The sequence below is a fragment of the Pelecanus crispus genome, chromosome 15 (genome assembly GCF_030463565.1).
Source record: "Pelecanus crispus isolate bPelCri1 chromosome 15, bPelCri1.pri, whole genome shotgun sequence".
NCBI lineage: Eukaryota > Metazoa > Chordata > Aves > Pelecaniformes > Pelecanidae > Pelecanus > Pelecanus crispus.
Genome location: NC_134657.1, coordinates 8,745,440 through 8,771,029, shown reverse-complemented (window position 1 = coordinate 8,771,029; position 25,590 = coordinate 8,745,440). Strand labels below are relative to the sequence as shown.

The window sequence follows — 25,590 nt, the reverse complement described above, 5'->3', positions numbered from 1 at the left end:
CATGGCTCTGAGAAGGCTGAGAAGCTGGAGGTCCCAAACTCCTGCAGACCTGGGAGCCGACGCACGTTCTAGGAGCCTTCTACTTCCCAAACCCTCTGTCTGTGCTAAGGACGGCGCAGACACAGCTCAAAGGCGCTCGCACCTGGAAGGAGCTCTCTTTGGATTCTACTGCTGTTAACAGAGCTCTGCAGACCTACTCGTATCCACAGAGGAAAAAGAGGAAGATTCCCGGAAAGAGCAAGACGCTTCCGAAGCAGGGAGTGCAAGGAGGCAGGTTTTCCCCTCCTTCCCTCTTTGGGAGAAAGGAGTTGCCCAACCTGGTCATGAGACTTTTCCATACTTCCGAAAGCAGGCTCCTGAAGTTCTGACACTGCACCGCTGAGAGCCTCGGGTCGTGCAGCCCAGAAGAGCCCCCGGCAGCACACCCCGCGTGTGGCCAATCTGGTAGGCACAGGAGATGGAGAATGAGGTTGGCAAATCTGTGGACAATCAAATGGACAAATACATGTAATAATTTGGAAGTTTTCTTTACCTATCTTTGCTTTTATTCTGCTTCCTTTTTCTCCCTGACCTGTCATGCATTTAGCCCTATATTGATTTAGCTGTGCTGTTAATTCTTTTTTACCCTCCCCTCCTCAATTTAGAGTTACAATAATGGGGAAATCAGAAAGTCAAATGGATATTGTGGAAAAATCAACAAAATCAGGGAAGAAATCCTGGAGCTTTGTGGCAATCAGTCTGGCTGTCTTGCTGCTCCTCATGACTTGTGCAGTGGTCGCCCTGGTGATCCTGTATGCCAGCAGCAGAGGTAAGGAACCTGTGAAAAATTCTCCTCTTCCCCTGCAAACAACATGCAAGTCTTTTTGCAGAGCTAAATGAAAACAAAAACACAGGGAGACAGCGAGGTCACCTCTGAGAGGGAGCTGGCTGTCTCTGCCTTGTTCCAACCTCCTGCATGCAGAGAGGATTACGTTGGATTTTATTTCATTTTTAAATTACGTGATGTAAGATTCTATGTTTTTAATTAATTCTGTGCATTTTATTGAGTTCAGCATTGTTTTGACAAAGGTAAAAAAAATGTTACACTGTTTTAGAGGAGAAGATGTGCATCTGCATGTAATGCTTGACATTTCCTTATCTTATAGAAGCCCGAGCCAAGATTCAATATTGCCAGGAATTATAAAGCAACAGCTGCGTAGCAGATCTAAAGGGGAGATTGCTTATTACAATGTGAAGGCTTTTTTTGTTTCTTAAAAAAAAAAAAAAAAGCCAGTGTGCTGCTGAGGGAAGGGAGACTTTTTTTAGTATGACATCAGGCAGCAATTGGATCTCTAGGTGAGATTTGGTTCAGTGACTTTCATGCAAATGTCACGCCAGGAACCTGATGATGAGGCATATTACTTTGAGGTGCTTTGCCTAAATATGTTAGCTGCAGAGCATGCTTACTCAGAAAACTAAGTTTTTCCACTAGCACACCAAATGCAAAGTCCTATTTCAAGATTCTGGGAAGCAATCAACACGACCGGTAGCAGCACCTGCCTCATGTTTGTCATTTCCATGAATGCCTCTTGGATTCAGAGCTTTGCTAAAACACCAGAGAAGCTTAGCACAGCTAAGGAGTATGAATAGCAAAACTGAAGCAAGGCTTTGTTTTCCCCTTACATTGTCTCTGCATCCCCTGCCTGCAGTGAGCTGCTTTCTTCAGCACTTGTAAGTACAACACTGCACAATTCTGAGTAAAAATTCATGAGTAAAGACTTTTTATTCTTCACTGCTCCTGCTACCAGCAAATTGAATGTTACCAGCATTTGTTCCAGTGTTAGATGAAATCTCTGAATATTTGGTATACATAATAGTCATCAGCAAGTTACTTGCATCTATTCTGTTAGCTCAGGAGACAGAAGGAAAAAAAATTCCCCAAAGCTAGGTCCTAGGGTAGGAGTTTCTGTATCAAAATATTGAGCTATGCAGAATTTTGTTGCTTGCATGCATACAGGATTTGAGAAATCTGCTCTACACCTCGCTTCTTGGGTTCAGGCATTCATAATATTTGCCCAGATGTTGGTGTCTCATCCAAACCCATGGGAAGAGTCTGTGCAGGCAAAGCAAGTGCTAACTAGTACATTTTTTTTTCATGAAAGGTCCAAAATCTAAGTATTTTGCAGGCTCGTATCAGCAATTAAACTCTCATTGGAAATGTTTCCCGGATTGAGACATTCCTGAGCAAACTGGGAGAGCAAAGCGATTGCAGAGCTGATACGCGGCTTGTCCTGTGCAGCGTGCAGCTCCTCCCGCTGTTTCCTCACGCCTTAAAGGAGTGTTTTCAGCACTGCCCAGGAGTCAGCTGCTCCCTCTCAGCCTACATTTAAGTGTACGTAGTTGCACTGCTGCAACAGGAGGCAGCAGGATGCAGTCGTACCCTGGAGCAGCCGCGAGCTTTCGGTAATTCACGGGGAGGAATTGAGCAGCAGGAACTTTAGCCTACACATCCTTTAGCTGAGCGCCTATATGCACTGTTTGGGTCCAACACTGGGAAAGCAAGAGCTCTTCAGTGCAACCCCAGTGACTGTTCCTGCAGAACAGGAACGGTTTTGGGCTTGAAAAGTTTTGTCCGAATACTCCACTTGGTTCTGTTTTGATCTAAGGCCATACCCAGTGCTCAGGCAAAAGGCTGAAGTCTCTCAGGCCTACCAAGTGAAGAGCACCTATTGCTCAAAGCTCTGTAATGTAAATATAAACCCTCCACAGCAACAGGAAAAAAATATAGCTGAGCGGCATTCTTGTGATAAAACCAAGAATGTTATCCTTGGGATTCTTTTATTTCTAATTTCACTCAAATGTTCATTTTGAAATGTGCATGGGACGCCGGATTGTTTACTAAGAGCAGATTCAGATTCAGCACTTCATCTTTGTACATCCTTTATCAGAATGACACTACCCGGACAGCCTGCTGAAAAATAATTCTGTTCAGCTAATGAAAAATTAAAAGGATTACCCATCCTGCCTTACGTTCTCTCTTTTTTAATATATGAAGTTATATGTAGGCTTTGTTGTTCAGGGACTGTATTTTTGTTCTGCTTGTATATAGCTTGCAGAAGAGCATTGTGGTGCGTGAACAGGCCTCTGGTTATAGCAGTAATGCCAGCAATACATGTTAATACTGACTGATTTTTGTTTATATACCCAGAGAACAAAACCACTGAAGCTATCACAGCAATGCAGTTACATAGTTCTAGAAGCAGTTTGGGGATTTTCGACATCCAAAGAAGTTTTTGTACCCACAAAGCCTTGTCCAAATAAGCTAAAAGAAAACATAGTAAGACTAGCAGAGTAGTATTTGGGTGATCACAGAAAGGGAAGCAGACAGAACTGAAGTCATTCGGTTTTGAATCTGAATGCACCACGCTCTCAATCTTTCTATCACACCCACACATACATCTTTGCAGCCTTTCCACAGCTCTTTCTCAGCTATGTTCTACAAATATTTACTAAACTCCAAATCTCATCACTTGTTGGAAAGGTTACAGTCTGAAGAACATTTCAACACTTACTGTAACTGCCACATCAAGTCCCAGTCAGTGGCTTCTCCAGGCAACTTCGTTACAAGCAACTTCCATTCTCACCTACTTGCTGGTCCTGACCGCTCAGAAATCACGTTATCGGTTTAACTGATATTTTATTCACTTTCTGGCTTCCAAGTTTGTAGGGTTTCTCAGAATTAAGATTCACAGGTAGGGTTTTTTGTTGTCTCTGCATCCCCACAGGTTGTGACTATTCACATCCATTACACAGGCCGTTGCAAAGCTGGAGGGCACGCTTGTGCACCTACACTCTACCCTTCTAGGCAGGCCACAAACAAAGAGAAATACAACACTTGGACTAAGCAACACCCTGTTCTGGGAGTGGATGTCAAAAAGCCATGTTAGGCTCCGGCATTTCCTATGCTGTGAGCGTGATTAACGTGCACTTGAATAATAGATTTGCAAGAACCTGCTGTCTGGGGGCCGTATCTAAACTGGTCACTGGCACGCTAAGAAAAGGTTGTGGCCGAGACCTGGCTTGTCGCCCAGACTGATGCCTAGTCATTCTCTGACTTCGTGAGTGTTCATTAATGAGGCGTCTACTCAAAGGAGGTGGAGAATTTAAAGAAGTGGCAGTGAACACAAAAGTCACGAAAAAATGACATTTGGGTGGCCAGACTCTTCTCAGTTCTGCTCAGATGGGGCTACATGACTGCAAAGCGCGACTGGAGAGACAGGCCATACAGGGCTGCAGAAGTGGGCAGATAGTTTGCAGATTCTCATATGAAATTCTGTCTCAGCCATGCTTATAGATAAGCTATAGGTAAGAAATCGTAAGAAACGTGGAGTAAAAACCAAACACTTGCGTTATGGAGTCCATTTGAAGACACTGACATCTGGTATAGACAGCCTTCTCAGAGGAAGAAAAGCTAAATTTGGCAACCGCGCTATCTGTTGCGACCAATTCGCTGTTGTAACAGCGACAAAGGCAGTCTGCAGCGCTGACAGCGTTCTGCAGATGAGATCTGTGTCAGGAATAGATAAGGTGCTGAAAGGTAAAGCTCACGCTTGACTGCCTGATGGCAACGGTGGATCTAATTGTTCCAACGTGTGCCATCCCCAGCCATCTGGGGGCCGCAAAACACACAGCGGGAAAACACTAAACACAAACCGCGTGCTTCAGAGACTGCACAGAATTATTTGCTTCACTTTTGCTGTCTAAAAAGGAACCTCAATAAGGCTGTGAAAAGCAACCTGTGTTCTAAAAAGCTGTCATTCAAAGATGAGCTGCTGAGGAGGACTCCAGCGCTCTGCAGATCTCGGCAGTTATTCTTACACGCTGCTGCTGACCAGTAAGCGTAATACTGCTCACTGGCTGCTTGGAGAGTCACATTAAGACAACAGAATTCTCTGGAGTGAATCCAGTGGGGTCAGAAGCTCGTCCCAGCTCTGCCATTTTTCAGGTGAGCAGTTGACCTCTGAAGCAGTGTCAAGGGCTTATTTTCCCCCATTTTCTTCCATCTGGAAGTCCCACAGCTAAGGTCATTCTACTAGCTCTGTTAAAGCTTACCTTCCCTTACCAGTTCTCTGATGGTGCTCAGGTCAGACTGAAAGCGAGGAAAGCCCGCAGTCTGCAGAGGGTTCAGTGGCTCATTTCTACTTACGAGAGTATCAACAGAGCAAGCGTATGACTTTCTTAATGAAGTAAATGCAAGGGTAATACTGTGGAGGTTGTGAATTTCGAGAGTCATGAGGAAACTTAGTACTGCACAAAGCAGTTCCAGTGATGAAATCTTCCTGGCCCATTTCTGTTCTTTTGACATCCCTCTTTGATAATTTTAAAAGGTATACCCAAGAAAGGGGATCTCAGAAAGAGGTAGGAAAATGCAGTGATTCGTTCTAAAAAGAAAAAAAAAAATGTTGTAAGCAGCTAGATCCTAGATGAACTTGGCTGTGGGAGAAGACAAGTGGGAGGTAAGGTTTGATAGGAGGAAACAGGTATCAATTCCCCACAGACCCTTCCACTGGTGCGTTCACTTTCTGTGCGGCAGGGGGAACAGGGGATTCAGAGCTGAACAACCTGTGCCAATTCTCCTCTGCTACAAATCACTATCTTCATGCCTTACATTATTGTCAAATGTGAGCCCATGTCCCACTTGCGATTTTACATTTCTGAAATTTCCCATCACATCCATCTGAATCCTGCTAGAAATCTGTTTCAACCTTTATGCTTCGTAGAACATTAACGCAGGTTGTCCCTCCCACGTCTGTGCTTGCAGCCGTCTTTGTCCACAGATGTCAAAGGAGAAGTCTCTTGTCATTCTAGCTCAATCTGTCAGCGATATTTAACCAGGGAGGAAAAAGAAATATAGAGAGAAATACCTATATTTATACTGAGAACGTGGGCCGTTGTTTTTAGCGAAGTAGTTTGAGAAAATGAAGTACATGGAGTTGTCTAGCTGCGGCTTTAGAAGGTGCATTTTACATTTGCTTCTAGTGATTTGAAGTTCAAGAGGTGCAGCAGACAGAGCCTCAGTCAAGTGAGCAGAGACCCAACAAATGCATTGCAAAGTACAGCAGGGCAGCGTTGGTCAGATCTCACACAGAGTCAGGTTGGCTCGGTTCTTTGTCAGGAATGGTACTGAGGCATAAAAGAGATAATTGATAGAAAAACAAAGGAGCCACTTTTAGAAGTAAACTGAGAGCCCCTCACCAGCCATTTCTAATTATCTGGTTTTGTGGCAGAGCTTCAGAGCCCCGAGTGTGCAACCAAGGTTTCAAAACAGATTTGGCTTCCCTGCTTACACAGCTCAATTACATTTTCACAATCACAAGGGCTTTTTTGAATGTGGGGAGTTAGAATCTTGTTGAAAGCAGTTGGGTTCCGGAAACTGAAGTTAGACATTGTCAGGTTATATTAAAGAGAGGAGCTTTGATTAAAAAAAAAAAAAAGAAAAGAAAAAAAAAAGAAGAAAAAGGCTTCATTTGAGTCCTGCCTGGTCCCTGAGAAACGATGAGAGAAACACAGCATACTTGTAGTGCAGTTATCTCTTTCTCACCTTGCCCATTGCTTTTTCTCCTTTATGGAAAATTTCCATATGCCTTTGAACTACTAGTTTCTTTTCCCCAAAAGAATTTTTTTTTCTTGGAAATACCCTGGGCTGGGGTTTTTTATTAACTTATTAGGGTTTATTAAAATATTAGGGGGTTTTATTAATTTAATTTTTAAAAAAAATATTAGAGAGTTTAGGAAACTCCAAAAATTGGGCTTAGCTTCACCCAGTAAAAAAAAAAAAAGGGGGTGCTCAACCCCTTTATGTGAAGCTTCACATTGTTACATGTGTTTTGCTCATCCCATGTTCAGATTGCTAGACAGTAAACTATAATAAGCCGCACAGTTATTCTAATGCAGATCTACTCCCACACAGCACGACGCCACTCGGCTGAACCCTGAATGTTACATTCCAAATCACAGTGGGGGCTTTTTATGTTGCTTCCACTGATGAACTTCAAAGCCCTCTTTTCTTCCCTACTGTTTTATTTTATCTGAATTACTGTAATCTTGTTTGCTCTCATGTAAAACGCTTGTTTTCGTTGGAAGGAATTTTTTTAGTAACTCTTTTCCACAAGCAGCCTAGCATAAGGATCAAAAAAAAAAGTTTAAAAACATGGCTAATCCTGTTGGAAAGTGAGGGTATCAAGTTTTTGTTTTCCAGTGTGGAACCAAGTAGCTGCCTGTTTAACATAAGTAGACACTAAGCTAGTCCAGTTTCACAAATGGGACATTAAAACAGCAAAATTGGTTTTCTTGTGCCCAGGGCCAAGGCCACTCCACTCAGAGTGGGGCGCTCAGATAGCTCCCGTTCCAGTTCTGTAGTGAACGGCACACAAGAGTGACACAACCAGCATCACAAACACTCTCACTTTAGTATTCAGCATAAAAAGTTCTGTGTTCATGTACAAAGGCTTCAGTGTAAGCCTGCAGCAGAGCTTACAGCTCTGAGTCCACATCAAGACCCTCTGTAATCGCTGCCGTGAAACGCAGAGCGGTAGAGCTAGTGCGGAGCACCACGCAGTAAGAGCTAGGGACCCCTCCAGTTCCAGTTTCTGCTCACCACTGATGCCTTAGAAGTGCCAGGCTTGTTGTGGATCATCTTCACTGGAAGAATTTCACAAACCACGACGAAGTGGTCAAAAATAGAAAATTAATAGCCGAGAGTAACACTTCCCAGCTTCTGCTGGAACGAGCATACAGACCCATTTCCCCATGCAGAGGCACACATAATTTTCTTCTCTTTTAGAAATCACAGCAAGATGCTTCTGCTAAGGTTTCATTGCCTGTGCTCCATCTCAAATTCCTTGTCCCTTCACTCATTGCTCCTTTTCTGCAGGCTGAAACCAGCAGGTCATGAAGGTCCCCAGAATTCCTAAGTTTGATTGCTTTCAGACTACCAAGGAGAGCGATCAACAGGGCTGAGCCAAGGTCTTAATGGAACAAAATTCATATTTTACTAGAGAGGTGTCTCACGTCACAACTGAAACAGCTGATGCTAGTACACCCATTAGCTTTTAGCACAGTTTGTACTACACGTACTCAGATCTGCTACTTGGGAATACCAAGATGCATTGAGATAACTGATAATGACTCCACTGGACTCTTCCAGGCTCATCTCAAAGGCAAAACACAGACTTGAGCATAGGTCCACAGTCTCCTTCATTATACACCATTTCATCAGCCCTAAACATTACTGATTAGGGAGCAACCTCTCTGCTGAACAGCAAGGAATAACCTTAAAGGGCATGTCTGAAATTTTCCCCAAACACAGGTCTGTTACCCACCTCACCCCCTGCCCCACTGCAGAAGTAAAAATAATTTCTTAAATTTGCTCTTTGACTAAAAAGAGTGTGAAAGCAGTAATCCAGCTACAGACTTTTTGTTCCTTGTTTAAACCTTTCAGTTGCGGTGACTTTGAAGATCATGAAAAAGCTCAGATGCTCAAAGCATCTTAGTAGATTGTCTAGAAAGGGATCTCATACTTTCAGTATGTGTCAGAAAGACTGTGGAGACTGTTAGCGGGTTAAAAAAAAAAAAAAGTGGTCTTATTCTCCTTCCAGGAGAGTTAAAACTCACTGTCAAGACTGTTGTAATACTGCTTCCCTAAATCTGCAGATAAGGGATTTCTTCACCGTCGTCATTTGGTATCTTTTACTGGCACTAATACTCACTTGGCTTGCTCTAAAACTAAAACAGAGCTGTCGCTGAGGCTGGGCTGCTGGCGAGTGGCATTGGTAGCAATTTCTTTCCAAAACAACTAACTCCATCTGCTTTCTTTATTCCTGTCCCTGCAGGCACTCACTATGGCACCAATTCAGGCAACATATGTACCACACCTGGATGCGTTACAGCAGGTAATGGCTGTTACCATGGGTGATTGTCGCAGAGGTGATGTGTTACATGCTGTTAGTTCTACTGAACTTGACTAACCAACAGTTCAGGCTTTTAAGGCTGAAGAAGTTGAAAAGGAATGAAATTTCCCCTTGGGCTAGGTGCACATTGCTATTACTGTCAAAGGCAGCAAGTACAGCTGCCCTCAAATACAGTTCCACGTGTAAACACTGAGCAAACCCCCCTGTTCTTCTCCATTGTATACTTTCTTTGTCACCAAGAGTGTCATTGATAAGGAAGTAGTACGGTAAAGTTGCCACTGTGGTCAAGAGTTCTCCGGCTCTCCGAGCCGCTAGGACGCGATTGACCAACACCGTCTATAGAAGTACAATAAGAATCTCCTTAGACTGAATTTTCTCTCAAAGAGAATGCATTCTGCACGTGGGGCTATTCACCTTCTGATTTTTGGCATCTAGTTGTACACCTCAAGAGAGGTAAGGCACCTGGAAACACTGGCTTCGCAGGTGGGTAGCTAAGGTGGGGCCCCAGGCGGAGCACGGGGCAGCACGCTCATGCCTCTGAGGTGCTGAGAATTGCTCTACCGGTCAGGGGCTGCCTCTGGAAAGCAGTACAACTGCAGTGCAAGCGTCTGCTGCCAGATGCTTCCTTGCATTCTTAAGCAGCAAATAGGATCCTTTGCAATCTGTATTATGATACATGAGAATGAGTCTTATCCACTATAAGCAGTGCAAGCAAGGTGCCTTCTTGCCAAGCAGCTTCTTGACAGTCTTTGGCAGTCCCAGAGATTACTGGGCAGTTTGTGAAATGCAACTCTCCGATTTTGATACCCAGCTGCTAGAATAATTCAGAATATGGACCCAACAGCTGACCCTTGCCAGGATTTCTACCAGTATGCCTGTGGGGGCTGGCTGAACCGGCATGTCATCCCAGAAACTAGCTCCAGATACAGCATTTTTGACATCCTGAGAGACGAGCTGGAGATCATCCTAAAAGGTAGGAATGAGGCTACTCTATCCCTGGTTAGGCACTTGCGTTCCCTTTCAGATGTTATTTACTGCACACTACACAGAGAAATAAACTTCCAGAAAAGTGTTGATTGTGATTTTTTTTTTTCCTCTAGTCCTTTAATCTCTACATCTCTTATCTTACTACACCCATTTTGTGGGAACATCCTGTTCCCATGAAAAATTAGCCATAGGTGATTTGGTACTAACTGCAAAAGGAGCAGGACAAGCTGTATGCGTGTCCTCCTTCCTGACACTTTTTCCATTAATAGCTCCTTTAAAGAGCACTCTAGTTTCACAGTAATTGAAGCCTATAGTAACAAGTATTTATCATAGCCCTGAATTCTCAGCGATTTCTATGAAAAGATCAAAGCTCTCCAGGGCAAAAATCTCACTGCAATGGTTCCTTCCCCAGGTGTGCTGGAGACTTCAGATCAAGGGGACAGAGAAGCATTTCAGAAAGCTAAAATACTTTACAAGTCATGCATGAATGAGAGTGAGTCTCTTCTTGTTCCACCGGTTCTGTTGTTCAACACCAAATGTACAAAAGCAGCAGTGTGCTTTTAAGCACAATCAGTCAGTACCTACCTAATCTGCATGGCCTTGCCTGGAAAGCTAATCTTCAGATGAACGAAGATGCCTTGGTACATCATTAAGGCTTAATATACACCTTCTGGGCTGTAGAAAGGATGGATGTTGGTTACCTGCCGCTGGTATCAATGCAAAGGCTTCCCTTCGGAATGCAAAATGTGCCCCATTTCAACCTTCCCAAACCGATTCAGTCAAAATCGGTACTGAAGCCAACAGAAGTATTTTCATTACTTTTCTGAAGACTAATGTAGGAGACAGGTGATTTCATGGTGTCTCTTATTTCCTGCTATGACAAATTCAGTTTCAGATTTAAACTGTTAGGCCCATTACCTATTTTTCTTCTTTTTTTTTTTCTATGAAAATGATTAGTATTTGTTTTTCCTCTCTCAGGTCTTATAGAGCAACGAGATTCATTGCCTCTGCTAGAGGCCTTAACAATGGTTGGAGATTGGCCAGTGGCTTCTGCAGACTGGAATAAGACCAAAGGTAATGCGGTGCCTGAAAGAGTTCAGTAGTGTTACATCAGAATTATTTACTGCACTAAGGACACTACTGTCATTGAATTAGATCCTCCGTTTTAACTTTTTCTTCATAAAGTCAGGGTATCATACATATTTAGCACACAGTGATCTGTATCAATAAGGTAGTATAAATTGAGTACCCCTATTATGAGGTCTCATCCAGGAACAGTATACATTTTAAGATGGGAAACCTAAAGGACCAACGTGAATAATGAAAACAAAAGCAACAGAACCAATATAGCTGTGTCCTAATGCTTGCATGTGAATTAGGGTTTGGAGCATAACTGCCTAACTAGGCAAGGTCGTGGTGATTTATACTATGCATAGGCAACTGCATATATATATTTTTAATATATATTTTTATACATATTAAAAATATTTTACTGACTACTTTATATCACTGAGACAGATCAGGCCAGTCTCACAATTTCTAGCCACTGCAGGAATGTCCTGTACAAATATTCTCACATCATGTCCAGTCTGGTTCTAAACCATTTAAGCAATAAGCTTGCAAACTATACAACTTAATCAGTCCTGATACATACTGATAAATGATGTATATTTTCCCTTTTACCTTGCAGAGCCAAATTGGAGCATGGAAGAAAAACTCTCCATAATGAACTCCAGATTTAACAAACGTGTCCTCATTGACATGTTTGTATGGAATGATGACCGGGATTCCAGCAGACACATAATTTATGTAAGAAAAAAATTGCAGGGAATTATTTATATACCAGAATCATAATGGATAGATACAGATTAGCTTTCCATAAGTCAGTGGGTATGCACTATACTGGCAAAAAAAAAAAATTATGCAACAGTTCTGTACCCCAAGTGACAGATCTGTCTCAAAGTCATATTGGGAAACATTTTATGGTAGCATAATTCTTATTTCAGTTAAAGAAATTAAAAAAAAAAAATTAAAAAAATCAATGGACCTTTGCTGATTGACAGCAAAGGGTTGTAAATTCTTGTGACTTGCAAAATGATGGTGAGGTTTAATACATAGCAGGAAACCATATTTTTGAAACATGTAAATAGTATTTCAGAGTGCGTTTGTGTATGCTTATGCATGATGTCTAGACCTCAAGTCAAGCAACTTCTTTTCTAAGGTGCTTAAATTTATTCTTAGATCTCAATGGTTACTGAAAGATTTTGCTTAATAACCCACACTAAGTATCCATCCTGTCCTTATCTAGAAATCCGGAGACAAAAGTTGTACCTTCCATCTCACCCCTGTTCCTAGAAAGCTAAAGCTCTTTGATTGTTTGGTAAGAGTGTACTATTGTCGTTGCAACACTGAAAGGATGGCACATGCAGCATTTCGCGTTGCCTTTCAAGGAAACCTTTGGACAACACCAGTTCTGTTCATCACTAACTAAAGAAATGTATGATTTCCTTCAGATTGACCAGCCAAGTTTAGGAATGCCATCCAGGGATTACTACTTTAATGGGGGCAACTATCAAAGAGTAAGTATTTCTTGTAATTTATTTACTATGTGCTACTAAAACAACTTTATTCCTTATCTCTGTGTTTCGGAAAACTCAACTACGTGACTCTTCATGTTATGTAACGATCAGAATTAGACTCTGACATTTGTTGTTAGTTTTTTTCCCCGATTGTGCCAAAATTTTGTGAAGTTTACAAAAGGACTGAACAACTGTATAAATATCAAGCCTCCCCAGAACTGGCCAAGTCATACAGATGAGAAGGTTATGGCAAAATAAAATCATCACATTTTATAGTTTAAAATAGTCTCTATTTTTGAAGGATAGGTTCACATTTTCAGTGCAAGTTATCTGGGATTCACTTGTATCTTCTAAAGCCATTAGTTCTGGCTACTGTTTTACAAGATGCTGGAAAGATGGATTATAGATATGGAAGAAGAATTGTCATACTGGATCATATCTGAACATACAATACTGCAAAATACATTTTGCTGAACACCAAGATATTCAGAATTTTTCACATGTTCATTCATGGGAAAAAGTTAAAAAATTTAAAAAAAAAAAGTGTTTTATATGGAGCAGCAAAAGCTATATCAACAGAACAGATACTCAGCTAGTAAGAATCTGCTGCCACTTACTCCCCCCTTTCCCCCAAATTACATGACAGTTGTGAGAGATTTTCTAGCTGCTTTTCTCTGCCAATGCTCAGAGCAAAAAGTGTGTTTCTGTAAATACACAGAAAGCTGTTGCAAACATAACCAGATAATTTATCAGTTTCCAAGATGAAAATACTGCTTTAGTACATTTTTTTTCCCCTCAATTATGTCATACTAACAAAGAGTATTTGCAGCCTAACATCAAACTAATTTTCCTAACACGAATGGAAGGGAATACAGAGAGACAGCAATCAGCATTTTAGACTCTTTTGTCTAGTGGTTGTAAAGGCAGATGAAAACATCAGTGTGACTAGTTTTCTTCTTACTTCAACATATTTGACTATGTTCTCATATATAATATAGTCCTGCAAAGTTTTTACGAGATTGGCAGCTTATAAATATGTGGAAACAATTTCCGTTAATCTGTCTCATGATACAAAACAATCTCCACGTAGTTGTGTTGGGAACTGCAGATAGCTGCTGGAGCTAGGATTCTATTCTGCAAGTTTCACCTATGTTGTGGCAGTTACAGTAGAAAAAAAGGGATATTTATGCATCGTTGCATGAAAGTCAGGCTTAGATTGACTTGTAGGAGGTAGAAAATCAGGTACAGTACACAGACGATCCTAAATTAGCAAAAGAAAACCAATACTACTTAATACAGTTTTAATTTGAAGCTATAAAGAAGAAAGGCTAAGGCTGTGTTTTTAATCTTAATGAATAAGGAGGAGACACAACCCCTTTTTATTTGCTATTTAACAGCTCACTTCCCACAGACAATGAACCAAACTCTGATGACCCAAACTCCCCCTGTGCTTAGTCCAGCATCTTTTGGCAAAACTCATGCTGAGGCCTGTGGGAGTCTGGCCTGATTAACGCCTCAGCATTCAGCCTAAAAACACAAATCATCATCATGTAAGTGCCCAGACTCAATTTCACAACAGTTACTGTATTTATCTGGTTTCCAAGGTCTGTGGAGGATGAAGAGTATGTAGGTAGTATTAAGCTTTCCTGCATCAGAGATCAGTACTCCCTCGGCAGGCAAATATCTTTTCAAGGTCCGTTCTGGGGCATAAATCACAGCCATACCCTCCTATTAGAAATAAAGCAAAGGTATCACTGGGAACCATCTGAGACAGATCTTTTATTTCAGACAGTAAAAGCAGAGAGTTTACAAGACATATGGTATTACTTTCAGAGAACTTAAACCTTCCATGTTTACCCTGGTCTTTTGGCTAGCAGGCATCACTATTCCCACAGCGTAACTCAAAGCACAGAGCTTTCTCTTTGCCCAAGTAGTAATTCTAATCCAGAATGCCGGAGAGTTGGATTGCACAGGGAAGCAGAAAGCATTTCTTTCACTATGTATTTTGAGGCTGGCAACTGCACTGTAAGGTATTGCAGGATGAACTTAGGTCCTAGGTATTGCAGTGGTGTCTATTATAGTAGGAAAAAAAAAAAAAAACCCACAAGAAAAGTGGAGTGGGGAGGGTTGCATTGGAGACAAGGGCAGAGGCTGTGACCCCTGGGCCAAACTTCTTCACAGCACACTGTAAAGCTAAATAACAAAAAGAATGGTTTGCTGAATGAGCAGTGATAGACAGCAAACCTTTTCTTCACAATGCTACATGCGTTCCGTTTCTTGTGCGCAGGTGAGAGAAGCTTACCTGCAGTTCATGATCACCGTTGCCAAAATGATCCGGGAAGACAAGAATACGTCTAAAGATGATTCCTTTGTCCAAGAGGAAATGACAAAGGTTATGGAGCTTGAAACAGAGATTGCAAATGTGAGTACAGAAATCAAGAACTTCCAGGATGTGGGGGGGGTGGGCAAGGGGTGAGGGGGACAGTCTTGCTCTTTTGTGCAGCAGTTTTCAACAGAGCAGAAAGCTCATGGCCTAGAAGAAAGCAGAGGGAATAAGACTGCTTGTGCCATGAGCAGCCCAGAAGTCAGAGCCTCTGTGTGTGTAATTATGTCTACTGTATACACTGCTGCTGTGTATGCTCTAGTCCTAGCCATATTTATTTTTGGGAGTCTCCTAAAGCAGGATAATCTATCTTCTGCTAAACCTACACTATGATAACAAGAGGGCTAGCTCCCTTGCATCCTTAGAAGTCTATAGCACCGCTCCCCCCCCCGCCCCAAAAAAAAAAAAAAAAAAAAAAGAGCTTAGTCTTGCATGCTAAAGAGAATAGAGGGAACCACTTGGCTCAACATATTACTGAAACGTTATTGAACTGGGGGCGCCCAAGTTCCTATACTGAGATTTAGAAAACAGCACCAGATACCTTCAAATGAACTTTCTTTTCCAAAATAAACTGTTTTATTCGCATATTATTTGAGTGTGTATATGTGCATGCAAGTGATTTCGGCCATTGACACTTGTCAGTTGATTCTAGTAATAACCTTGTGAATGTCTTCAGGCAACTACCCCAGCAGAAGAAAGGCATGATGTAACCTTGTTGTACAACAAAATGACCTTAAAAGAGCTACAGGAAAAGTTTGCATTGAACGTAAGTATTTAATGAGCAGTCTAATACTTTCAGCCTCCTCTTATTACCATGCCAATTGAAAATGGCTTTGTGAATTTATCAGTGATGCAACAAGGAGAGGTATAAAATCATTCCCATTCTTAATCTTGTCTTCAGAGTCTCTTAAAAAGCATTTTTCTACTGAACAACACTACAACTACATTCAATCCCATAGACTGTGCAAAGTCCAGACAGTTAGTAAAGGCACTTGAACACCTAGCATTGGTATGTGTCTTTCTGTCTGCCTAGGAATTTAACTGGACCTTCTTCATCCAAGGTGTCATGTCTTCAGTAAGCGTTCAGGTTGACCCAGAAGAAGAGGTTGTTGTATATGGCGTGCCCTATCTGCAAGAGCTGAAAGCAATTATCTCAAAGTACTCAGCAAGGTAAAGAAACTGGAGAATATCCAAGACAAGTGTTACGGAAGTATTGTGGAAATGTAAATTATTGGGCCCGCTTGCTAGTTCTGCCAGAGCTTCTGCGAGAAAAGTGACACCACTTCACCGTAAAATATGGGTGATGTCTTCTAAGGCCTTAGGGTGCCAAAGTACTGTGGTACTAGGTGTGTCACCCACTCACATGCTTAGAAAAGGTTAAATAGGAAGAAAAAAAATATGTTACAGGCTTAGCTCTTGTTACACTCTAGAAGGGAAAAAAAATTAGTCCCTGAACAGACGTGGTAGTACAGTCCTCGGTCTGGATGCCTCTACAGTTAGCCAGCCTGTTAAATAAGAACAGTCACCTGTAGATGCTGTGAAACTGATGACTGCCAGCAATCAGTTGCTTTCTTATCTCCACTCAAAATTAAGATTCCCCCCTGACTGTCTGCACTAGTGTTGCTTTTTACGTGGGATTAAACTCAGCTTTGCTTTCCCACACAGCACCATCCAGAACTACCTCATTTGGCGACTGGTAATTGATCGAGTCAGCAGCTTGAGTCGGCGTTTCAAGGATGCTCGGGCCAGCTACAGGAAGGTATTTCCTCTCTTCCTAAAGAGACCGTAGAGCACAGTACTGGAAGAGAGTCCTGCAGTCACCAAAACAAGTCCTTGTCAATACAATTACGTTATTATGTCATGCAATCCCCAAATCAATCTAAGAACAGCAATCACAACAATGGAAACCTTTGTCTTGGGTTAACCTCCTCTTTAGGCAATGATTTAGAAGAGAGATGCGCAGGCAGAATTAATCCTGTGGTGTTTCGTCTTGCAGGCACTTTATGGGACGACGCTGGAAGAAGCCCGCTGGAGGGAGTGCGTGAGTTACGTCAACAACAACATGGAGAATGCAGTGGGAGCAATGTATGTCAGGGAGACATTTGCTGGTGAGAGCAAGAGGATGGTATGTAGTTTACCCTTCGTATTATTGTACATCCACAATGTCTACAGTGCCCTTTCCCCTCCATCTGATCTCCCAACCTATTTTGTCTGTTAAAGACACCAATCAGCCAAGAGTCAGAAGGCATAAGAACTCATTTATGATGCTCTTTTAAATGCCGAGTACCATGTTTTAGAGCATAGAATTTGGGGACATCATCTTTCAGTAGGAAGCTTTTCACCCTTCCTTAGTTGTGCCTCAAAAATAGCATGTAAATGATTAATTTCTTACTGCCTCTCTTTTAGGTCCGAGATTTAATAGATAAGATTCGTGAAGTGTTCATTGAGACTTTAGATGAGTTACAGTGGATGGATGAGGCATCTAAAGAGAAGGCTCGTGAGAAGGTCAGAGATAATAAGGAACTTCAGTATTCTGTCATGAATATAAAATCTTTGGAGTTTTGTAGCAGCACTATTCCCAGTTCCTCTACAAATGAGAGGAAAAAAACCCCAAACTATGCTGTTATCCATTATCCTATTACATTGTTCTTTTCTTTTTAATCCTTTGTTAGCTCATACATTTTTATTTCCTCTGATAAGTCTTGTGAACCATGTTATAAATGGGGAGAGAAGATGGCACCCAATGCATCAACTAGAATGACAGCTGAATACAATGCAGGCCCCCAAAGAAAACTTTTCAAACTTTTCATTGACTTTAGGACTATCAGCACTGTTCCAATAGCAAGGAAAACAAAAGGTACTAAATGAGGGTTAAGCCCAATCCCTCTCAGATGGCGCTGTAGGGTCTGCAAGTCTACCATAGTGGCTGGACACCAAGAGATGAGGGGAAGACTGTATGTTCCATATTAAAAACAAAAAGTCTCACTAAGCAGCAGGGTGCATTTGAACAGAGTCTTTAAATATTTGCATCCAGTTTCTCACAAACAGGTAGACAACAGCAATAAAGAATTTGAACTATTATATGTATTGAAACTTAAAAAAAAAAAAACCACAAACAGAAAACCCACAATTAACAGGAAACATTAAACTCTTTTTCTAGGCAATGGCAATTAAAGAACAAATTGGCTATCCAGATTATATTTTGGAAGATCAGAATGAAAAACTAGATCAGGAATATGCCAATGTAAGTATGCTGTGCATACATCAGTAAGTACCTCAATATAAGAGCCTACACTTATTTTCTTGCCACTTGGAATACTTATACCTGTGCAACTGTCATTTTCAAATGACTGGACAGCATACGAACTTGATAGTGTTGAACATTTTATAAATAAATGCATGCAAAGAGCTAACTATTAAGTGATACCTTGCAATCAAAATACTTTTTACAAGATACATCCAGCGGCATGAGGAATTCCTCTTTCTGCACAGCTTACTAATATACTTGGATATCTGTTTCTTCAGTTAAACTTCAGTGAACACAATTACTTTGAAAACATTCTGGAAAACCTGAGAGCTGGAGCCCAAAAGAGCTTGAAAAAACTTCGAGAGAGAGTTGACCAAGATATGTAAGTTTCCAGACTCCATGCTACAGACACAATCTAAATTCTGAAATGATAGTTATCGTGTTTAAGTCATGTGCTGTGGATAGCTAAGAATGCTTATGTCTGAGACCTTCCAAGTTATTTCCTGGAATTAAACAAGTAGTTCGTTGCCTCTTGTGGTAGGAATTCATCCACTTCTCTTGGAATCTCTCTAATCCTCCATCAAGCTGCTTTACATTCAGATATTACATTGAAGCTACTTAACACAAAAGCAGTGACAGATCTTTCTGACAACTCAGCAAAAAGGAAAGGAGATAGGCATGGAACTTCTAAAAATTTATAATCGGGGGAAAAAAAAGCTTAAAATATTCTGGCCAGAATTCTGTTGGAAATATGCCCAATCTTGGGGGAGTTGAGCACCAGATCTAATTTATGTCCATTTCCAGCCGATTACTTCACACTGCACCTAGTAAAGTGTAAGTGTATTTTGCAGAAAGTGCCTGTCACAGGTGCAGGTTTGGCTGCTTCACGATCCCTTCTTTGACTCCATGGATGGATGCATCCCGAGTAAGTCTCAGGTCTTAGCCTGTATTGCCCTAGCTGTTACCTCACAGTTCTCTGCTCTTAGGCAAATCCTCAGCTAGTGCTAGTCTTAAAACAAAAGTAGCACGTTCATAAATTGTTAGTAACAGCTCCAAGGTGAGCAGTTGGCATCACTAACCAGCAAGAAGCATGACTACACAAGATCACCAGGACAACCCCTCCAGTCCTTCAAGTGCAGTTGAGCTCCTGCCAAGTCCATGACATGGATACGTCCCAGAAGCCCTGGCTTGCATGTTCAGCAACAAATGCCTTGGAATATGACCCGATTTCCAGAGCTATGAGCTAGCCAATCTGAACTTTTCATAGTCCAGTTAGCCAGGTTGGAGGTGTCTAGCTCAGGAAGCTGTCTGGCAAAGCTACTGCTGAATACGTTAGTGACAGATACACTGCGATGGAAGGCAGACGTCAGGAAGCTAACACCAACTGGATGTGTTGTTCACTAGTAGGCTGCCAGCCCGTGTGATGCCAGAAGAGAATGTCTTGAGACAAAGGAAAGTAGATTCCAATAAGAATTTAAAAAACCTCTTCACAAAATGTAGAATAACACAGAGTTATTAATAAGCAAGCAAACAAACCTCCAGAGGGAAGCATTAGTCAAATTAATTGTTGCAAAGCCTATTAATTTTTTTCTATTCCTTTTCCTGTGAGGTGGTTTTAACTCAAAACGCAACCACACAGTGCAGCCACTTAGAAGCCTCCAGTGAATTACTGATGAATAATTCACCAAGAGTTTTCAGATCAGTCAGCTAAACAACAGAGCATTTTTTCCCGTTTCCTCATTTCTTGAGGAATCAATCATGGTGCTTTTCATAGCAAAAATTCTTGCACAGCATTGGTGTTCTTAATCCACAAACTGTGTCATAGATCACTGCTGCCTTTTACAGCCCGTCTACAGAGACGGATGGCAGCCCTGTAACTAAAAGTCCCAATTCCTCTGCTCGTTCTAGGTGTGGTTTAAGCACATTTGTGGGAACCTTTTTATGGATTCATGAATTAGGCCTTTGCCTGGTAGTTTGATGAAATGCCAATAATTTGCACTTTTTCCATGTAATGAACTACATCTTTCTAGTGATGTCTCGCCAGTGGCTTGAAGAGTTTCCCCAGGGAGACATAAAACCACTTATCACTCCAGATCACTGTTTAATTAAACTGAAGGAGAATATATAACTAATATTGCTGATACTATTAGCTAATCATTGCAATTAAGAAAGTTAGCCATTGTTCATAATCATAGCCTTCTTGGGGGGGGAGAGGGGTTAGTTATTACAAGCTACACAGCCAGCTACAAACATTTCATGTCAGGCATGCCAAGGAGAAGCTTGTGGACCAAGATTGCCTTTTCACAGCCGACTGGCCTTCAGAGCAAAACTGTTTTGAAAAATTCTCAAGTACCCCCTCGAATTCAGGAACAGATTCCTACTCCCTCTCTATGTATGCATTACACGCAGGTTAGTGGCAATATCATCACAACCCATTTCTACCACTTATTCCTGTTCCCTGGCTGAGATGAGCAGTCCTCTATTCTGTTAGTCCACAACAACCAATGTTTCAAAAATGGAAAGATACAGACCTGTGCTGTATCTCTTAAGGAGGAAATCTGATTCCATTCCAGAGCAGCCCACAAGCAGTTAGGTCAAAGTAACGGCAGATACAGCAACTAGGGCATCACAAGACGCTCTAAGGACAAGAGATGAGGGAAGAAGAATGGCTTAGGCTGATGCTGCTGAACACCTCTGATAAGTTCATGGCTTCAGACTGTTATTGCATAGCTCATTAGAGCAGGGTGACTAGAAGTGTGTGTCAGAGGTAGAAGAGAGGGGAGGAGAAAGAGAAATACAAAGAATAAGAAATTATCAAACTATTAGAGTTTCCAGAAGTAGCCTACTTGAAAATTACTTCTCAAAGTTAACACTCATTATCTACGAAATATTGGACTCCAAATGCAGACATTTATGTATCTGGCTGCAATTGCTCAGTTTTAATTTTTCAAAGTTTGGTCTTAACATCCAATTTGAGTAACTGCCTTCTGCCGCTCAAAATGTCCTCTAAATGCTAATTTTCTTTTGAATGCAAACTATTTGTTTCTTCTCAAGCTCAGATAGTGTTAAGATGAGCTGGTAAACAGTTACCACATTCCACCCCAATGCGGCTGTTGAACAGTCAAGAGCAAAAACATTTCTCACTTTAAATTGGCATCGTTTTGGGTGAAAGGTGCCCATAAATGAGACACCAGTTATTTCCTGGTATTAGTGTTTCATGACAGCTGTGTTCAATGGCACCCTTCTTCCCTACCTCAATCCTTCCTCTATATGCAGCCTGCATTTTTTAACAATAATAATTCAATAAAAAGATTGTCTAAAAAAATCATGACTAACTTTGTGTGCAACATTTATTTTTAGATGGATAATTGGAGCTGCAGTGGTCAATGCATTCTATTCCCCCAATCGGAACCAGATAGGTAGGTTTACAACAGCTGCATGGAACTAATTCATCGGTTTTTTGCACCACAAGGGTGCAAGCCTGCTATCCAGAGGCAAACCTGCCTGCGCCCTTATGGAAATTCTGGGCAAGGTAGACAGGCTGTTCTTTTCAAGCAGTTGCTTTGTGGATGAATATTCAGCTCCCCCCACCGCTTGGCAGGCGCAGTTCATATACTGTAACTGGAACAGCCGTGTGTTTGAAAGCCTGAGACAGTAACTGCAACTACACGAGCGCCAGCTTCAGAGACCAGAGAATGCTTGCAGTGTGTTCTGGGCTGTTTGTACTCATGTTTCCACATTCCTGATAAACATACGGGCAGCTCTCCAGTTTGCTGTCTGTACAGACGGTACCGAGTTCTACTGATAAGAGGCATACCAGGCTACAGAAACCTGCCTCTGCTTAACAGAACGTCAGATCTGTGACTTTTTGCAGAGTGGCTGGGCTGACCTTTCTTGTTCTTAGCAGAGAAGATCATCTTCAGATGCTAAGGCACAGTGAACCTGTCTGGCCCCCCGTGCTCCCTGATCTCTGAGCTGGTGCAGGTGGCCAGAAGTCCAGGTTAAGCCTGCAGATGCTGTAGAGTCTGCGCTGAATTCTGAGCACCCCAAACAGGAGAGGAACCAAGTAATTTCTACTAAGTAGTGCTCATTCAAATTCCCAGGCTGCCAAGAAGATCTACTATCCAAGTACTGCCAAATACCGTAAGAGGAAAAAATCCATGCCTTTTTTAGGCCAGATAGCAAATGTGTCCTGCTCACAGGGCAAAGGCCAGAAATGGAAAACAACCCAGCCAACCATCCATCACAAGGGAAAACTTAGATAATTGCTAAAAGCAGAAACATCCAAAGGGCTCATAATCTAGCCCTCTAGCCTCATCAGAAAGAACTGTTTTCCATTTGTGTAGCTTCCACTTACCTCCATACTGCAGGTCCAGTAAAAGCTGCAACCAGTCCTCCAGCCATAGCAGGGCACTCCCTTAGCTTGCTACTGCATGTCATTCATCTTGGAGCTATCCTTGTAGTCAAGCTCAGGCTCCCTATTTTTCCAGGGTGGTTTTACGCTGATCGTAATCAGCTGTGAGCCAGCTTTCCAGGGAGGGAACCCAGGTCTTAAAGAAGACTGGTTCCTCTACAACTTTGCCTGTGTAAGTAGTATGGAAGTAACTGGTTTAAGCAACTTGAAGATGAATATGCCAAAGATGAATATGCCAAAAATCCAAGCGTAGCATTATACCCATGCTAGTGCAGATGTCAGTTAAATCCTGTTTCTTCCTGTCTCTAGTTTGAGGAAAATAATCTTTCAGTTTCCTGCTTCTGTCTTACTGTAGTTCTGTCTTACATATTTCTCTCCAAAATGGTACAGATAAAACCTCTATATAGTCAAAAAAGTTCTTGTCTCTAAATGAAATATTTGCTATATAATTTCAATAACTCACTTCCTAGAAAGTATCTTATTAGAATGAACTTCTTGCAGTCCTTAATTCCTCTAGAAGTGTATATGCTTTTCATCTTATGTACATGGGATGAAGACTAAATGCCATTGATTCTATAGAAGGCTTTCACCAGTAGACTGAAGGAGGACAGACCTCCTACTGCCCCCCCCTCGCCCCAGCCTGGCATCCAAGTGCACTCGGTGGTCTGTAGGAATGACTGCTGTGCGTGTTTTACACACCAAGTATTGTGGGTAATCAGCATATGATTGCCAGCCTTTCTTTAACAGCAATAAAGCAATAAAACATCCATTAGTTCCCTTATAAAATGGCTCTAAAACACAAACTGTACTTATCTCTGTTACTAAACATTTTGTTCTTGACTTACTGCAGCATACGTTATAGACCAAATTAGGCTAAAGTTGAAATGTAAATGATGCTTGGTTCTCAAACAAGGAGATATTGCAGTTGCAGATTAAACCTTTATTAACTTGCCATTTTCCATTTATCAAGAGAAACAATTTCACATGAGGAGGCATGATGTTGTTTCTCATCATGTTATATTTTATGTTCCTTCCTGATCCTTAAACCAAGCAAACAAACTGTCTGCAAAGTGTGCAAAAATAAAGCTACCTTACAGCATCCTCCTCTCTCTTCCCCTCTTTGCAGTTTTTCCTGCTGGGATTCTACAGCCCCCCTTCTTCAGCAAACACCAACCACAAGCCCTGAACTTTGGAGGGATCGGGATGGTTATTGGGCATGAAATTACTCATGGGTTTGATGACAATGGTGAGAAGATAACTGAGAAAATATTATTCTTTCAGTTGCACTCATTGCACCATAAGAAATTAAAGTTACACACTGCTGTGACTGAAGTATCCGTGCACACACGATCACACACCCGCTAAGTCACTATCTGGGAGCAATACAGGCACATTATTAACATTGTGTTGAACACTCTGTAGTGGGTGTTTCATGAAATAAGCAGGTCACACAAGAAGTAAGCAGATGTTAAAAACAAATTCAGTCAATGACAATTCTCAGGAAAAGCTGTTACTTTTGCAGCATTGTCAGACTGGAAATACAATGCAAGCAGATATGCTGGCTCCTAAAGTAAAATGCAATCTGTGAACTACATTCTTGGGATAGAAAAGCTGTCGGTAGTGTCTTGAAATCACAGGAGACTTTTTTTGTTCAACACAAACGTTTGAAATAAATTGACTTTATTACCTTTCTAGAATGCTATGTAAAATAGTTTTGGGCAAAAAACTCACTTCTGATACCGTAAGCCAGTGTTTTCTTATACATGGGTTTTCTTCAATGTGGTTTTTTTATGTTAATTAAGCTGGTGCAGATTACACATAGGCACACAGTATAGCCTCAGAAATCAACATCCATAGGAAATAAAAAGCATGCTCTAGCCAGAGAGCTGAGAACACAAACAGCAGAACTTCAATTCCAGCTTTCTCCTGCTGTGGCAAAGTAATAAATTCTCTATGAACCTCAGTTCTGTCACATGGACACAAAGAATAAGCACCTTAAACACCTCAAAGGTGGTGGTAATTTTTGTTACGTGATCTCTGCATAATCCAATTTGAAACAAAACTAGGCCTTAGTGCTAAAACTGAAGTCAGGGCTGCTGACTGAAGAGAAAATCGTGGAATAATAGAGAATAGAGATGAAAGGACCGCAGCTGATCTTGTTGATTCCCGTGTGCCAAAGGAGAATCAACGGAGCCAAAAGCATTTCTGATAAATCTCTGTAGCACAGACCATCTAAATCAAAGGAGGAAAGAGGGGAGGAAGTGCAGCTTTAACATTAAAAAGAAACAGGTGCTACACTGGAAGAATGGTTGCTTTAACATGTTCTCACTCAAAACATTCCCTTTTTCTTGGATTTTCATACAGGTAGGAATTTTGATAAAGATGGAAATATGTTTGACTGGTGGAGCAATTTCTCAGCTATGCATTTCAAGGAGCAGTCTCGTTGCATGGTTTATCAGTATGGGAACTACACGTGGGAGCTGGCTGGAGGACAAAATGTAAGTAAAAACAACCACTTCCACACCACTGGCTTTTTATACAGAAAAATAACTGATGTAAATGGGGAATCTCTACAGACGGTAAGCATAAAATCCCACATACTACAGCATAATTGTTCCGGAAATAAAATGCCAGGGTTGTTTCTTGTAAATTAGGGATACTAGTGTAGCCTAGAAAACCAGCAATATCTGCGTGCAGTTGGGTTCACGGTGAACTGTGCCCACGTGTGCTTTCGCTGCCAGACCCCGAGAGGTGTTTTTCCAAGGGGGAGGGAAATTTGGTGTTTGCTACTGTATTTTGCCAGTCCTGCTAGCATATGTTCTGCCCAGCAGCCCATGTGCTATTCATGTTGTATTCGTATATATTCTCTCTGTTCTAATCTACAGCTTTTACCCCATTAATTTTTTATTTTCATTCTCTCCTTTCTTTGCCCCAGCACAAAGTCACTGCTTCCATCTGTTCGAGACATGACTGCCTGTCTGTGACGCATGACTGTGCTTCTGCTTGTGGTTCTTAGGGTTGCTAATGCTACT

At 41.5% G+C, this 25,590-nt stretch overlaps 1 protein-coding gene across 2 annotated transcripts in view; it reads left to right on the top strand.

Moving 5' to 3' along the window:
• The first annotated feature begins 644 nt into the window (after window positions 1–644).
• The window catches only part of MMEL1 (membrane metalloendopeptidase like 1), a 29,029-nt gene continuing 4,083 nt past the window's right edge, over window positions 645–25,590 (top strand). Inside the window, exons 1-18 of one of the 2 annotated variants that reach the window (XM_075721550.1) lie at window positions 645–808; window positions 8,871–8,930; window positions 9,760–9,921; window positions 10,348–10,428; window positions 10,914–11,009; window positions 11,626–11,744; window positions 12,449–12,514; window positions 14,802–14,936; window positions 15,574–15,663; window positions 15,931–16,067; window positions 16,563–16,656; window positions 16,894–17,022; window positions 17,304–17,402; window positions 18,058–18,141; window positions 18,423–18,526; window positions 21,505–21,563; window positions 23,685–23,804; window positions 24,923–25,056. In XM_075721550.1, the coding sequence (XP_075577665.1) occupies window positions 655–808; window positions 8,871–8,930; window positions 9,760–9,921; window positions 10,348–10,428; window positions 10,914–11,009; window positions 11,626–11,744; window positions 12,449–12,514; window positions 14,802–14,936; window positions 15,574–15,663; window positions 15,931–16,067; window positions 16,563–16,656; window positions 16,894–17,022; window positions 17,304–17,402; window positions 18,058–18,141; window positions 18,423–18,526; window positions 21,505–21,563; window positions 23,685–23,804; window positions 24,923–25,056 (1,923 nt within the window). In that variant the 5' untranslated portion in view covers window positions 645–654. The remainder of the gene's footprint in view (window positions 809–8,870; window positions 8,931–9,759; window positions 9,922–10,347; window positions 10,429–10,913; window positions 11,010–11,625; window positions 11,745–12,448; window positions 12,515–14,801; window positions 14,937–15,573; window positions 15,664–15,930; window positions 16,068–16,562; window positions 16,657–16,893; window positions 17,023–17,303; window positions 17,403–18,057; window positions 18,142–18,422; window positions 18,527–21,504; window positions 21,564–23,684; window positions 23,805–24,922; window positions 25,057–25,590) is intronic. The other variant, XM_075721551.1, reaches the window with a different exon arrangement.